The following is a 12,105-nucleotide window of genomic DNA, read 5'->3' on the forward strand; positions in this document are numbered from 1 at the left end:
CTAGCCATGCAAGAGGAACTATATCAATTCAGCAAGAATCAAGTGTGTAAATTAATACCCCAACCAGATAGTGTAAATGTGATCGGAACAAAATGGGTATTTAGAAACAAATTGAACGAAGATGGAAAGGTCATAAGAAATTAGGGTAGATTAGTTACTCAAGGCTATTCATAGCAAGAAGGAGTCGACTATGATGAAACCTTCGCCCCAGTAGCTCGATTGGAGTCTATACGAATTCTGCTAGTATACGCATCGTTTAAAGGATCCAGGCTGTTTCAAATGGATGTCAAAGGCGCTTTTCTGAACGGATTCATCGAAGAGGAAGTTTTCGTAAAACAACCTCGAGGCTTTGAAGATTCGAAATTCCCATACCATGTATACAAGCTTACTAAGGCATTATATGGACTGAAATAGGCTCCATGTGCCTGGTATGACAGGTTAAGTACTTCCCTTGTTGATCATGGCTTTACCAGAGGTAAAATAGATACTACCCTATTCATTAAACGATCAACAGAAGGTAATCTCATTATTCAAATTTATGTTGATGATATTATCTTTGGTAGTGCTAACCTTCTTATGTGCAAGGAATTTGCAAATCTTATGCAAAGCTAGTTTGAAATGAGTATGATGGGCGATCTCACAGTCTTCCTTGGGCTACAAATTCAACAAACCGAAGAAGGAACCTTTGTTTGTCAGACTAAATATACAAAGGAACTGATACCAAAATTTGGCATGAGCAATGCAAGATTAATTGGTACTCCTATGAGCCCTGCTACAAATTTAGACAAAGATGAACAGGGTACTCCAATTGATGAAACCAGATACAGAGGAATGATTGGATCACTACTATATCTGACAGCAAGTCGACCGGATATTATGTTCAGCGTGTGTAAATGTGCCAAGTTGCAGTCGGCTCCCAAGGAGTCACATCTGACTGCTGTAAAAAGAATCATTCGATATCTAATTGGCACAGTATCTCATGGATTATGGTATCCTCGTTCTAACTTATTTAAATTAGAAGGTTTTTCTGATGCTGATCTAGCAAGTGATAAAGAAGATAGAAAAAGCACAAGTGGCACTTGTCAACTACTAGGAAAGACTTTAATATCCTAGAATAGTAAAAAGCAAGCATCAGTCGCCTTATCCACAACTGAAGTTGAGTATATTTCCATTGGACAGTGCTGTGCACAAATTCTAAGGATGTCTCATCAATTGGGTGACTATGAACTTTCTTTTAAAACCTATACAAACTTTTTATGATAATTCTAGTGCTATTTTTCTTTCAAAAAATCCTGTGCATCACTCTATAGCAAAGCATATAGACATTAAGAATCATTTTATTAGAGATCATGTTCTTAAAGGTGATATAGAAATAGCTTTTGTTGGCACCTCTGCTCAATTAGCTGATATTTTTACTAAGCCTTTGTTGAAAGAAAGATTTTGCACTTTGAGAAAATTAGTTGGTACTATTTGCTTTTCAAAAAACTCTTAGGACCTATGTGCTCTTTTTGGTCAAAATGTGCTATAATTGCACTTTTCCAACGCATTAATTACGCCTCCAGTTTTTCCCCCTCTTTTACTTTGTTCACATAAGTTCGCAGTTTGAAGATGGAAAGCCAATCATCACGTCTCCTCAACTGACACCCCTTCCTTTTCTGTACTCAACTGTCAAAATCCTTTGCTTAAAGCTAAACCCTTTCAGTCACCCTCATCCCCATCTTCTCACCAACCCTGTGAAAATCCTCCCCTTTCCCATGGCGAAACATTCCAAGAACCCCTCTGCATCCACCAGAAAAAGCACTTGCTCTAAGACGAAAACCCCTTCTGCATCCTCCTGAGCGAGTAGACCTAGGGTCTGATCACTCTGAAGGCTTCGTCTCCTCTTAGGGTGAGTTCTCTGAACATTCACAACTTTAAGGAGAAAAGGCTTTAGGTAAATGACCCATGGAAGATCCTCCCGCCTCATCCACTCCAAAGAAATCAAAGGTTGATTTCTCTTCCTCCCTCGATTCTAACCTTAATTTCTGGGATACCCCAAATAGAGATCTTTTTATTTCTCTCAAGGATAAGCCCATCGCCCATGGAAGAGTTGTGGATCTTGATGATATGGAAGCCCTCAATTGTAAGGTAAAAGATCTCTTTGTCTATCAAGGGTGGGAAAAATTTCTCTCTATTCCTCCGCCTAAGGTGTATGAACCCTTAGTTCGTATGTTTTATGCCAATCTCCTCTCTAGTAAACCAGATAGGCTAGAATCTCTTGTCCTTGGTAAACACATTGTTCTTGACTGTGCCTTTTTGATTTTATTTTTCACTGTTGTTGCTCCGGTTTCCCCACTCTCTTTAAAAATGTTTGGCCTGAGAACTTTGAAATCTCCTTTGACCAAGCCAAATAGTGCATTGTTGAAAATCCCTCTGAAACCCTCCCAACCAATTGGGTCCTAGTGATGTGAGTTTTGAAACTCGGGTTCTAGCCCATATTGTTGCAACCACTCTGCTTCCCCGTACTGGTTCTTTCTCCACATTCTCTCAAGGGACACCTACTTTGTCTACTGCCTCATCACCAAACTCAAACTCAAACTTTCCTCCTGGGTCATAAATTTCATGATAGAGAGTGCTGAAGATCCCACCAGTTTACCCTATGATATGTCAGTCAACCACATTCTGGAAGCCCATCAAATTTCACTGTCTGATTATCCCTTCATTATTGTCTCCAAGTCCTACAATTCTAGAGCTTTCACCAGTATGGGATATGTGAGTATCAAGGGTTCCTGGGTTAATAAAAGTGAGAGTGAAGCGAAACAGGCACTTATGGAAACCGAGCCCTCATCAGTTGTTCCTCCTCCTCCTCTTGTTAGTTCTGAGCTGAATGAGAAACTTAACTCCATTGACTCCCAACTCTCAGACATTACGATTCTTCTCTCCGCTACTCAGTCCACTGTGGGTGACATTCATGCTATTTCGAAGGAAACATGGTCTGATGTGTCTAAAATTAGAGTCGCTGTTCACAGAGTAAGGGAGAATGCGGTTAAAGCTTTCAAGGAGGTTCATGACAGGCTGGATGGCATGAGCGTCACTGCACATACCAGTTTCGAATAGTTGAAGGAGGCCATCTGCAACACTCTTAACTACTTCCTACGTTGCTAGTGTGGATTTGTTTTTAACACTATTTTCTTTTGATACTTGTTTTGATGGTGTTTTGGGCTGTGCCTTTGGATATTTTTGTTTTTTGCTACTATGGGCTGTTTCATCAGCCGCTGGATGGTTCTGTTTTTTGCTACCTGCTAATCCCTCTTTGCTGATGTCAAAAAGGGGGAGAAAATATATCTGTGGTTTATGCTATTATGTGCATTTGTACAGGTTCAAGTCGACTATGCTATACATGCATAGATAGTACTCTATATATTATGTACAGGTACAAGTCGACTATGCTATACATGCATAGATAATACTCTATATGTTATGTACAGGTACAAGTCGACTATGATATACATGCATAGATAGTACTCCATATATACTATACAGGTACAAGTCGACTGCACACTTTGAGGGGAAGATCAAGTCAAGTTGACTGCACACATTGAGGGGGAGCCAAATCGACTGGTAACACACAGGGAAGTCAACTGTTGTTTATAAGTATATTATTTTGCCATCATCAAAAAAGGGGAATTTGTTAGATCATGTTTTAAAAATGCAATTAATATACATGTGCAGGAACTCAAAGAAGTAAAGAAGAATTGCTGGAATGGCCTGTGTCGAACAAGGAAAGAACTCACTCGCAAAGGAAGCTACCAGAATAACTGATGATGTACAAGGAAAGCTATAAATCTGCATCAGCAAATTAGGATTAGCTCCGTAAAATTGGGAAACCAAATTAGCAGTATCAGTAAATAACGGAGCGGGAATAATCAAGGCACGAGGAGATCAGTGATTAACAGAATCACGAAAGAATAAAAGATGCCAGAAGATCTGGGCAGTGAGCGTGTTTGGAAGATCCAACAATCAAGGAGAAATCTCTTTAAAACAATCGTCTGCCGAAGGAAAAGATATCAAGAGAAGCAACGACTCACTCCTTATTCTTGGAAAGAATCAATTCTTTCCAAGGATCAAAACCCTTAGGTTGACAAGCCTTCACCGTTCACCATAGTATATATTCTCCTTGTAAAACCCTCTTTAGATATACTTTGATCAAACCAAATCACTCTCTTTATTCTACTGCAAACAAGCATAGTAGCTTACATAAAAAACTATTGTGTAACAAGTCAGGGATAGAAAGAGGGTACACAACTGGTGAGGCATTGTATCAAACGAGTGCTAGAGAACTTGAGCGATATACATCACATCTGTACTAGAAAGAAAACTCATTTACTTGAAGAGAACTCCCTTGCAACCCAAGGGGACTGGATTAGGATTCACATTGAATCCGAACTAGTGTAAAAATCCTGGTGTCTTTAATTTCTGCATTTACTTTCTGCACATTACTTCCAGTTATCATATTTGCAATATTACCATACTCAGTCGACTACTCTAGTTATAAGTCAACTTTAAAGCGATTAATTTTAATAACTTAAAATTCACCCCCCTCTTGTACTTTCAATTGGTATCAGAGCAAGGATCACATCTTTGGTTTTTGCTTAACAACTTGTGAGAAAAGATCATGGCAAATCAGGTTATCATAAGAGCTCTCTTTCAGGAAGGAACTTCACAAGTAAGACCACCGTACTTCAATGGACAACACTTTTTCCACTGGAAAATCCAAATGGAAATCTTCACCAAAGCATACAACGTTAAAGTATGGAGAGTTATCAAGAAGGGAAACTACCCACTGCCTGCCAGCACTCCACCTCTCGCTGATCCTGATGACATAGACTCATATTCAAAGGAGCAACTGGAAGCTGTACAAATAAACAACAAGGCAAGAAATCTGCTTCACAATGCTATAAGTGGTGAAGAATATGAAAAAATATCGAGTTGTGATACAACCAAAGAGATGTGGGACAAACTTGAGGTCACCTATGAAGGAACCAACAAAGTAAAGGAAACTCACATCAACATGCTAGTTCATGATTACGAACTCTTCTCAATGAAAGAAGGAGAATCCATTGAAGAAATGTTTGCCAGGATTAGTAAGATAATCAGTGACTTAAAAGCTTTTGGCAAGCCCTACACTAGTGGTGATCAAGTTAGAAAAATTCTCAGAAGTCTACTAACCAATTGGCAGACTAAAGTTGTCACACTGGAATCTCAAGATCTTAACAAATTATCATATGATGAACTGCGAGGAGAACTCATTGCTTTCGAAAGAACGCATCTGAAGAAGACAAACCAAGAGGAGAAAAAGAAAATTGTTGCATTCAAAACCACTACTGAGTCGACTGAAAATGAAATTGATGATCCTGAAGATCTATAAAAAAAGATTGCTATGATGTCTAGAAATATGGATGGACTGATAAGAAGATACAGAAACACAAAGAAAGGAAGATTTCCACCAAAACGATCTAGGCAATACAATGAACAAGACAAGAACGACAGAAAATGCTACGAATATGGAAAGTTTGGGCACATTCAAGCTGAGTGTCCAGAACTAAAAAGGAAGATCTCTAGAGGCTTCAATACGAACAAATCTTTCGGAAGCTGGAGCGATGAGGATGACTCAGACCATGAAGAAATAACAAATCTCTGTTTCATGACAATTCTAGAAAATGAGATGAACAAAACCTCAGGATGCTGGACAGATGAAGATGATTCAGATGACGAAAACTATTTCATGGCACGTGGAGAAACGAGCGAGGTAAGATCTTATGATTGTGAAAGATGTAATGAATTGCAGCATATTCTTGATTTAACCTTAAAAGAGTCTCAAAAAATGATGAATAAGCTTAAGAGACTCACTAAGGAAATCAAAGACTGGAAACTCAAAAATGAAGTATGTGAAATTGAAAAAGAAGTACTTCAAGAAGAGTTTGAGGAATTGCAAATGCAGCTTAACAGCTTACGCAAATCCACCAGTCATAGTTCTGTCAGGTCAAACCAGACGACTTACAAGTCAACTGGAAAAGAACCAATCAGAACCAAATCGACCAGTCGGTCAGACCAGTCGACTTACAAGTCAACTGGAAAGGAACCAGCTAAATCTATGTCGGCTAGTTCCAATACTTATGGAAGACCTGAAAACAGGTCTGGAGCTAAATGCCATTACCGTAACAAAAGTGGGCATAAATATTCTGGTTGTCATTTTCGTAAATCACATATGTTAGGACGGGTTTGGAAACCAAAAAATTCTGAACCTAGTAACACTAACTCACTAGGACCCAAGCAAGCTTGGGTACCTAAAAGAAAGTGATAATCTTGTCTTGCAGGAACACCACAGAGTAAGCCGCAAAGGAAAATGGTATCTAGACATTGCGTGTTCCAGTCACATGACAGGTGACAAAAACCTGTTCAAGGAAGTTACATAGATTGACGGAGGAAGTGTAAAGTTTGGAGATGATTCAAGAGGCAAAATAGTTGGCACCGGAATAATTCCCTTCAACAACAACTGTGACATTACCGAGAATCATCAACTTAAGCATCCGTAGTATTTTTTAAGAACATAATAGAGTTCAATTTAAGACTCACGGTCATGCTCGACACCAACGTATAGATACTCGTCACCATGCCTATACGTCGTATTCAACAAGAAGCAAGCAGTAAATAGGACACAACTCCTAATCCCTCCAGCTAAGGTTAGACCAAACACTTACCTCGAACTTCCACGGCCAACTCAAGCCTCAAACACTGCTTTTCCTTTTGAATTTGGCTCCAAATTAATTGTATCTAGACATAATCGACTTAATAACATCAATGAACGCTAAAAAATCCAATTACAATGCTTAATTATAGCTTCCCCATCATTCTTCCCAAAAAGTCAAAAATTGACCCCCGGCTCGCTTGGTCAAAACTTGAGGTTCGGACCAAAACCCGATCTCCCAGTCACCCACGAGCCGGAATATGTAATTGGTTCCAAAATTCTACCCCAAAACAAGGTCTAAATCACAATTATACAAAAAGCCCCAACTCTACCCAAATTTCTATTTTTCTACCCTTAAGAACATGATTTAAGCCTAGAAATCTAATGGGTGTTAATGAAAATTGAAGAAAATGAGTCTAAGATTACATACCTATGAATTGGTGGTGAAATCCCCTTTCAAAAATCGTCCAACTTGGAGTTTGGAAGAAGAAGTTATGAAATTTTGATGAAATCCCGTTTTTGCTTCTGTTTTAAAATCACTGGACAGGCCTTCATCGCGTTTGCGATGAATTAGGCCTAAGTGACCTTCGCGTTCGTGACATTGGGCTCGCGTTCACAAAGCTTTGACCCCTCGAGCCTTCGCGTTCGCGGGCCAGTGGCCGCGTTCGCGTAGAACAAAATGTGAACCCCTCCCCCAGGCCTTTAACCTTATGCGTTCGCGAAGGGTACTCCCCCCTTAGCCTCGTTTTCGCGTCTCAGGCTTCGCGTTCGCGAAGAAGAAATCTGGCACCTGGGAAATTTGCCTTACGCGTTCGCGAGTGGGACCATGCGAACGCGAAGAGCAAAATCCCTGGGCAATGAACAGCCAAAAACCTGCAACTTTTTATGAGTTCAAAACTTCTCGAAACCCATCCGAAACTCACTCGAGCCTTCGGGGCTACAAACCAAACATACGTACTAACTCAAAAACATCATACAAACTTATCTGTGCGATCAAATCGCCAAAATAACCTCTTAAATAACGAATTTAGTATATAAATCTAAAAGTAGGAATTTTTACAACTACAGGTCCGAATCAGCTCAAACGACTTCCGTTTCTTACCAAATTTTACAGACTCGTCTTATTTCACATATAAGACCTGTACCAAGCTCCGAAACCAGAATACGGGCATGATACCATCAAATTCCAAATGTATTTTATTTCCAAAACTCATAGAAATTTCCAGAAAATAATTTTCTTTAAAAATTCATTTCTCGGGCTTGGGACCTCGGAATTCGATTCCGGGCATACGCCCAAGTCCCATATTTTTTCACGGACCCTCCGGGACCGTCAAATCATGGGTCCAGATCTGTTTACCCAAAATGTTGACTGAAGTCAACTTAAATGCATTTTAAGTCAAAATTTTAATATTTTCAAAGATTTTTCACAAATCGCTTTTCGGCTACGCGCCCGGCCTGCACACGCAAATCGAGGTGATGCTAAAAGAGGTTTTTAAGGCCTCGGAACGCAGAACTCATTTAAAAAACAAGTGATGACCTTTTGGGTCATCACATCACTACTGCATAACCATCATCAATTACCATTGCCTAACCACATCACCACTCACTTCTACTAACCATGGTCATTATCAATTATCAATTTACAAAACATCACCATTAACCACTACCGTAGCTGCCATTATTGATAGTTTTTAGAATACAGTTCATCGAATAAACAATATTTAAAACACTATGCACATTACTATTTTTCTCTAATATTTTGTGCGTATTATTATTTTATTTTTATTTGCTTTTAAATAACAATAAGTTATGCATTTTTAAATGCTAAAAAAACAAATAGTCTAAATTATCTGATGTCATATTTAAAAATAATATAATAATTAAATGTAGACACATTCTGTTGTAAATTATAAGTTTTTTGTTGGTGGAAAATATATATATATATATATATATATATATATATATATATATATATATATATATATATATATATATATATATCAAGCTCGTGAAGAGCAGTTAATGTTATGCATTAGAGGCATCAGAGTTACATAAGTAGAAGCAAAACCCAAAATACAGGTTCCCCTAAAAGGACCCCTATTAGTACCTAATACATCCGAAGCATAACTATATACAGTAGAAGATAAACTAGCTCTACTACTACTACATAATCTAGCTGCCTATTTAACCAGCCTTGTACGCAGTATTCCTTGCTGGTCTTGATGGTAGTAAGATATCACAAAAGGTGGTGGTTGTTTATACATTATACAGGGCCCTTGTTCTTGCTGAGCTCCATAGTTGGCTAGACTGTCCGCAACACAGTTCTGCTCACGATAAACACTTGTAAGACTTGGCCTATCCAGTTGTAGGAGTAACAACCTGCAATCATTTAGGATATTAGTGTATTGTGGTACATGGGAGGTTAGCAATTTCAGTATAGTCCGTGCATCTGTTTCAATGACAAGCGGTTTTAAATTCTGTTGTAGAGCAATGAGTAGTCCTTTGAGCAAAGCTAGCAATTTAGTTTAAATGGCTGTTCCAGGTATTGCTGCTCCTGCAAAGCCTAGGATCCACTGGCCTTTGTGATTTCGAATAACACCTCCTATACCACACTTAGAGTTGTTAAGTGAGCAAGAGTCATCTATGTTAAGCTTGTAAAATAGATATTGGGAGGGTGCCATTTAACATATAGTGGTAGTGAAGCTTTAGTCTGGCATCTGGGGTTTGTAAGGTAATAGAATTCAACAGCCTTTTTATAGATGATCATTATATTTAAATCTAACTTTTTATTTTCAAAGGTATTCTTATTACGGTTAATCCATAACTCCCATAAAGAAAAAGGTATTAATGTGGTATTTGGAATATTGTGACAGTTATCTTGTAATTTCTGGTGGATGAAAACCTTGAATAGCATAAGGTTATTATCAAAGGCTTGCAAAGAATTCATAACAGTAGTTGAGATCTGAAGCTTATTCCAAATAGATTTTGCTAGAGGACAGTCAAGTAAAATATGTTGTACAGTTTCAGGGCTAAACGGCATTGAGAACAAATTTGGAAGTTGGTGGTGGTGTGTTAGGACAATGGGTTTGCATGTGGAGGGAGTCTACGTGGCTATTTGCATGGTTGAGGGAAGGAGTTGAATGAAGACTAGAATGTGATTGGGCCGGTTGACCAAGCACTTGAGTGCTTTGTTGAGGAGTCAAAGTAATATTTTTTGCTTGTGTAGGAGTTGTATCAGACTTTGGTAAGCTTGCAGTCATCAATGAAGCAAACGGATTACTGGTTATAATAGTAGGTTGTTTAATACTCATTTGGGTATTAGGGATAATATTAGTTTTTTGAATGGCTAATTGCTCAAACGGGACAGTAGGAGGAGTAATTGTGCTATCCTTTCTACCAAATAGCATAGGCTTTCTTTCTGCATTATCCATGTTTGGAGGGAGCTTAGGAAAACTTTTTTTCTTTGGGAACTGGACTGTTTTCCATTCAGTGGTGGAAGGATTAAGTGTAGGGTTAGAAATAGGTATTGTATTATTAAGAGAAGGAGAAGGAGAGCCAGTAGAAGGAGCTTCTTGTACCTGGTATTGACAAACTCTTTGGTTGTGTCCCATCCGGCCACATTTAAGGCATAACAAATTTAAACCTTCATAAAGGATATTTTGTTTGTGATTGCCAATATAAACATGCGATTTTAAAGGTTGATCTAATTGTACTTCAACACACAAACGTGCATATCGACCCCTTGTAGTGGAAGAAGTACAGTTATCCATAGATAACAATTTGCCAATCTTATTGCCCACTTTCTGAAGAATATGAAAGTCATAAAATTCAGTAGGCAATTCCGAGAGTCGTAACCATATATCAGAGTAGTTTATAGTCGTTTCCGATGCCATAAACTTTGGTTCCCATTGCCGAACAGATAGAAAATGATTCATGATGAACCAAGGCCCATGATGTAGTGCATGAATTTTATTCTCTTCCTTTTGAAACTTGAGTAGGAAAAAATCTGAGCCCAAATCTATAAGAGGGAGATTTTCTGTAGGTTGCCATAGTGTATATAATTTATTTCTAAGTAATTGGTGTTCTACCTTGCGTCGATACACCTTGACAATCACCGCATGTTGCCATGGTTTATAAATTCAACTCTTTTCTTCCATGGATAGAAGAATAAAATTTGAAGCATCTGCAGGTGCTTCCAGTTCATCTTCGACTGACATGGTGTTTTGGTTATGGTTAAGAGGGGGTGAGAAACTAGTGGAGTCAGAGGTTAAAATGGTAAGATAGGATTTAGGGGGTAAACCAGTAGGGGGTATAGGAGAGTCAGGCAGATCAATGATCATTGTGTTTTGGTTGCCTTGAGAAGGGATTGTAATTGCTTCTGAAGTTGGAGAAAGATCGGGTGGTTTAGGAGGTTTAAGAGATGAAGATACAGGTAGGTGGTGAGAGTAAAGGAGTAGTCATTTTGAATTAGTTCAAAATCCAGAAATCGGGAAATATGCGATGCTTCTAATGCCCACTTTCCTCCTACGAACAAGCAGGATAAACACTCAAAGGGGTCCAAGGGGCAGTCTACAGTTTGATTACACTGATAGTCACATGAGTTTTGTTTTTTGGAATTGTAGGAGTGTTCTTTCGGAGGACTTTCGCAGGAATTTCAGGTCTTTATTGGACTACAACAGGCCAGCCCTAGTGGTCCTATTGGAGACTCACAGTGCCAGTCACCACATGATTAAGGATGATTTTAACTTCTCAGGTTTGATAGAGGTACCAGCTATAGGCCAATCGGGGGGCATTGCAATTTTATGGAGGGTAGACGAGTTGCATGTGGAACATGTTGCCTCCACAAGCCAGGAGATTCACTACCATATTCAGGTACTCCCCAATCCCTTTAAGTTTTTATTTTCTGCCATATATGTAAACCCTAGTTTGGCCAATAGACATCTATTATGGAAAAACTTAATGTGTATGTATGATTACTTTAAAGGCCCTTGGGTGATGGGGGTGATTTTAACGATATTTTGGAAGCTGGTGATAAGTTTGGTGGCTTGCCTATTAATAATGCACGTGTTAATAATTTTCTTCGTTGTATAAACTACTGCAAATTGGCAGACTTAGGCTACAAGGGAAATCGATACACATGGACAAATGGTAGACATGCTAGTAGTAATATATTTAAAAGAATTGATCGTATTTTCGCAAACTATGAATTGCTTAATCATTTTCCTGATATAATTGCCACTCATCTCCCTCGGCTTCATTCTGACCATTGCCCATTGAAATTAGATTTACAATTCTGTTCTCTACCAAGGAAAAAAAATCTTTAGATTTGAAACAATTTGGAGCTCTCATCCCACTTTCCCTTGTTTAATTAATCAGAT

At 38.6% G+C, this 12,105-nt stretch overlaps 1 protein-coding gene across 1 annotated transcript; it reads left to right on the plus strand.

Moving 5' to 3' along the window:
* Positions 1 to 627: 627 nt before the first annotated feature.
* Positions 628 to 1,113, plus strand: LOC109218328 (uncharacterized mitochondrial protein AtMg00810-like). Its single transcript, XM_019382684.1, has one exon. The coding sequence runs from the start codon at positions 628 to 630 to the stop codon at positions 1,111 to 1,113; it is 486 nt and encodes a 161-aa protein (XP_019238229.1).
* The last annotated feature ends 10,992 nt before the right edge of the window (positions 1,114 to 12,105 follow it).

This window comes from Nicotiana attenuata, unplaced genomic scaffold, assembly GCF_001879085.1.
Source record: "Nicotiana attenuata strain UT unplaced genomic scaffold, NIATTr2, whole genome shotgun sequence".
NCBI lineage: Eukaryota > Viridiplantae > Streptophyta > Magnoliopsida > Solanales > Solanaceae > Nicotiana > Nicotiana attenuata.

Excerpts from the sequence above, each read along its gene's own strand:
- LOC109218328 (XM_019382684.1), top strand. The coding sequence starts at position 628 with ATGGGCGATCTCACAGTCTTCCTTGGGCTACAAATTCAACAAACCGAA.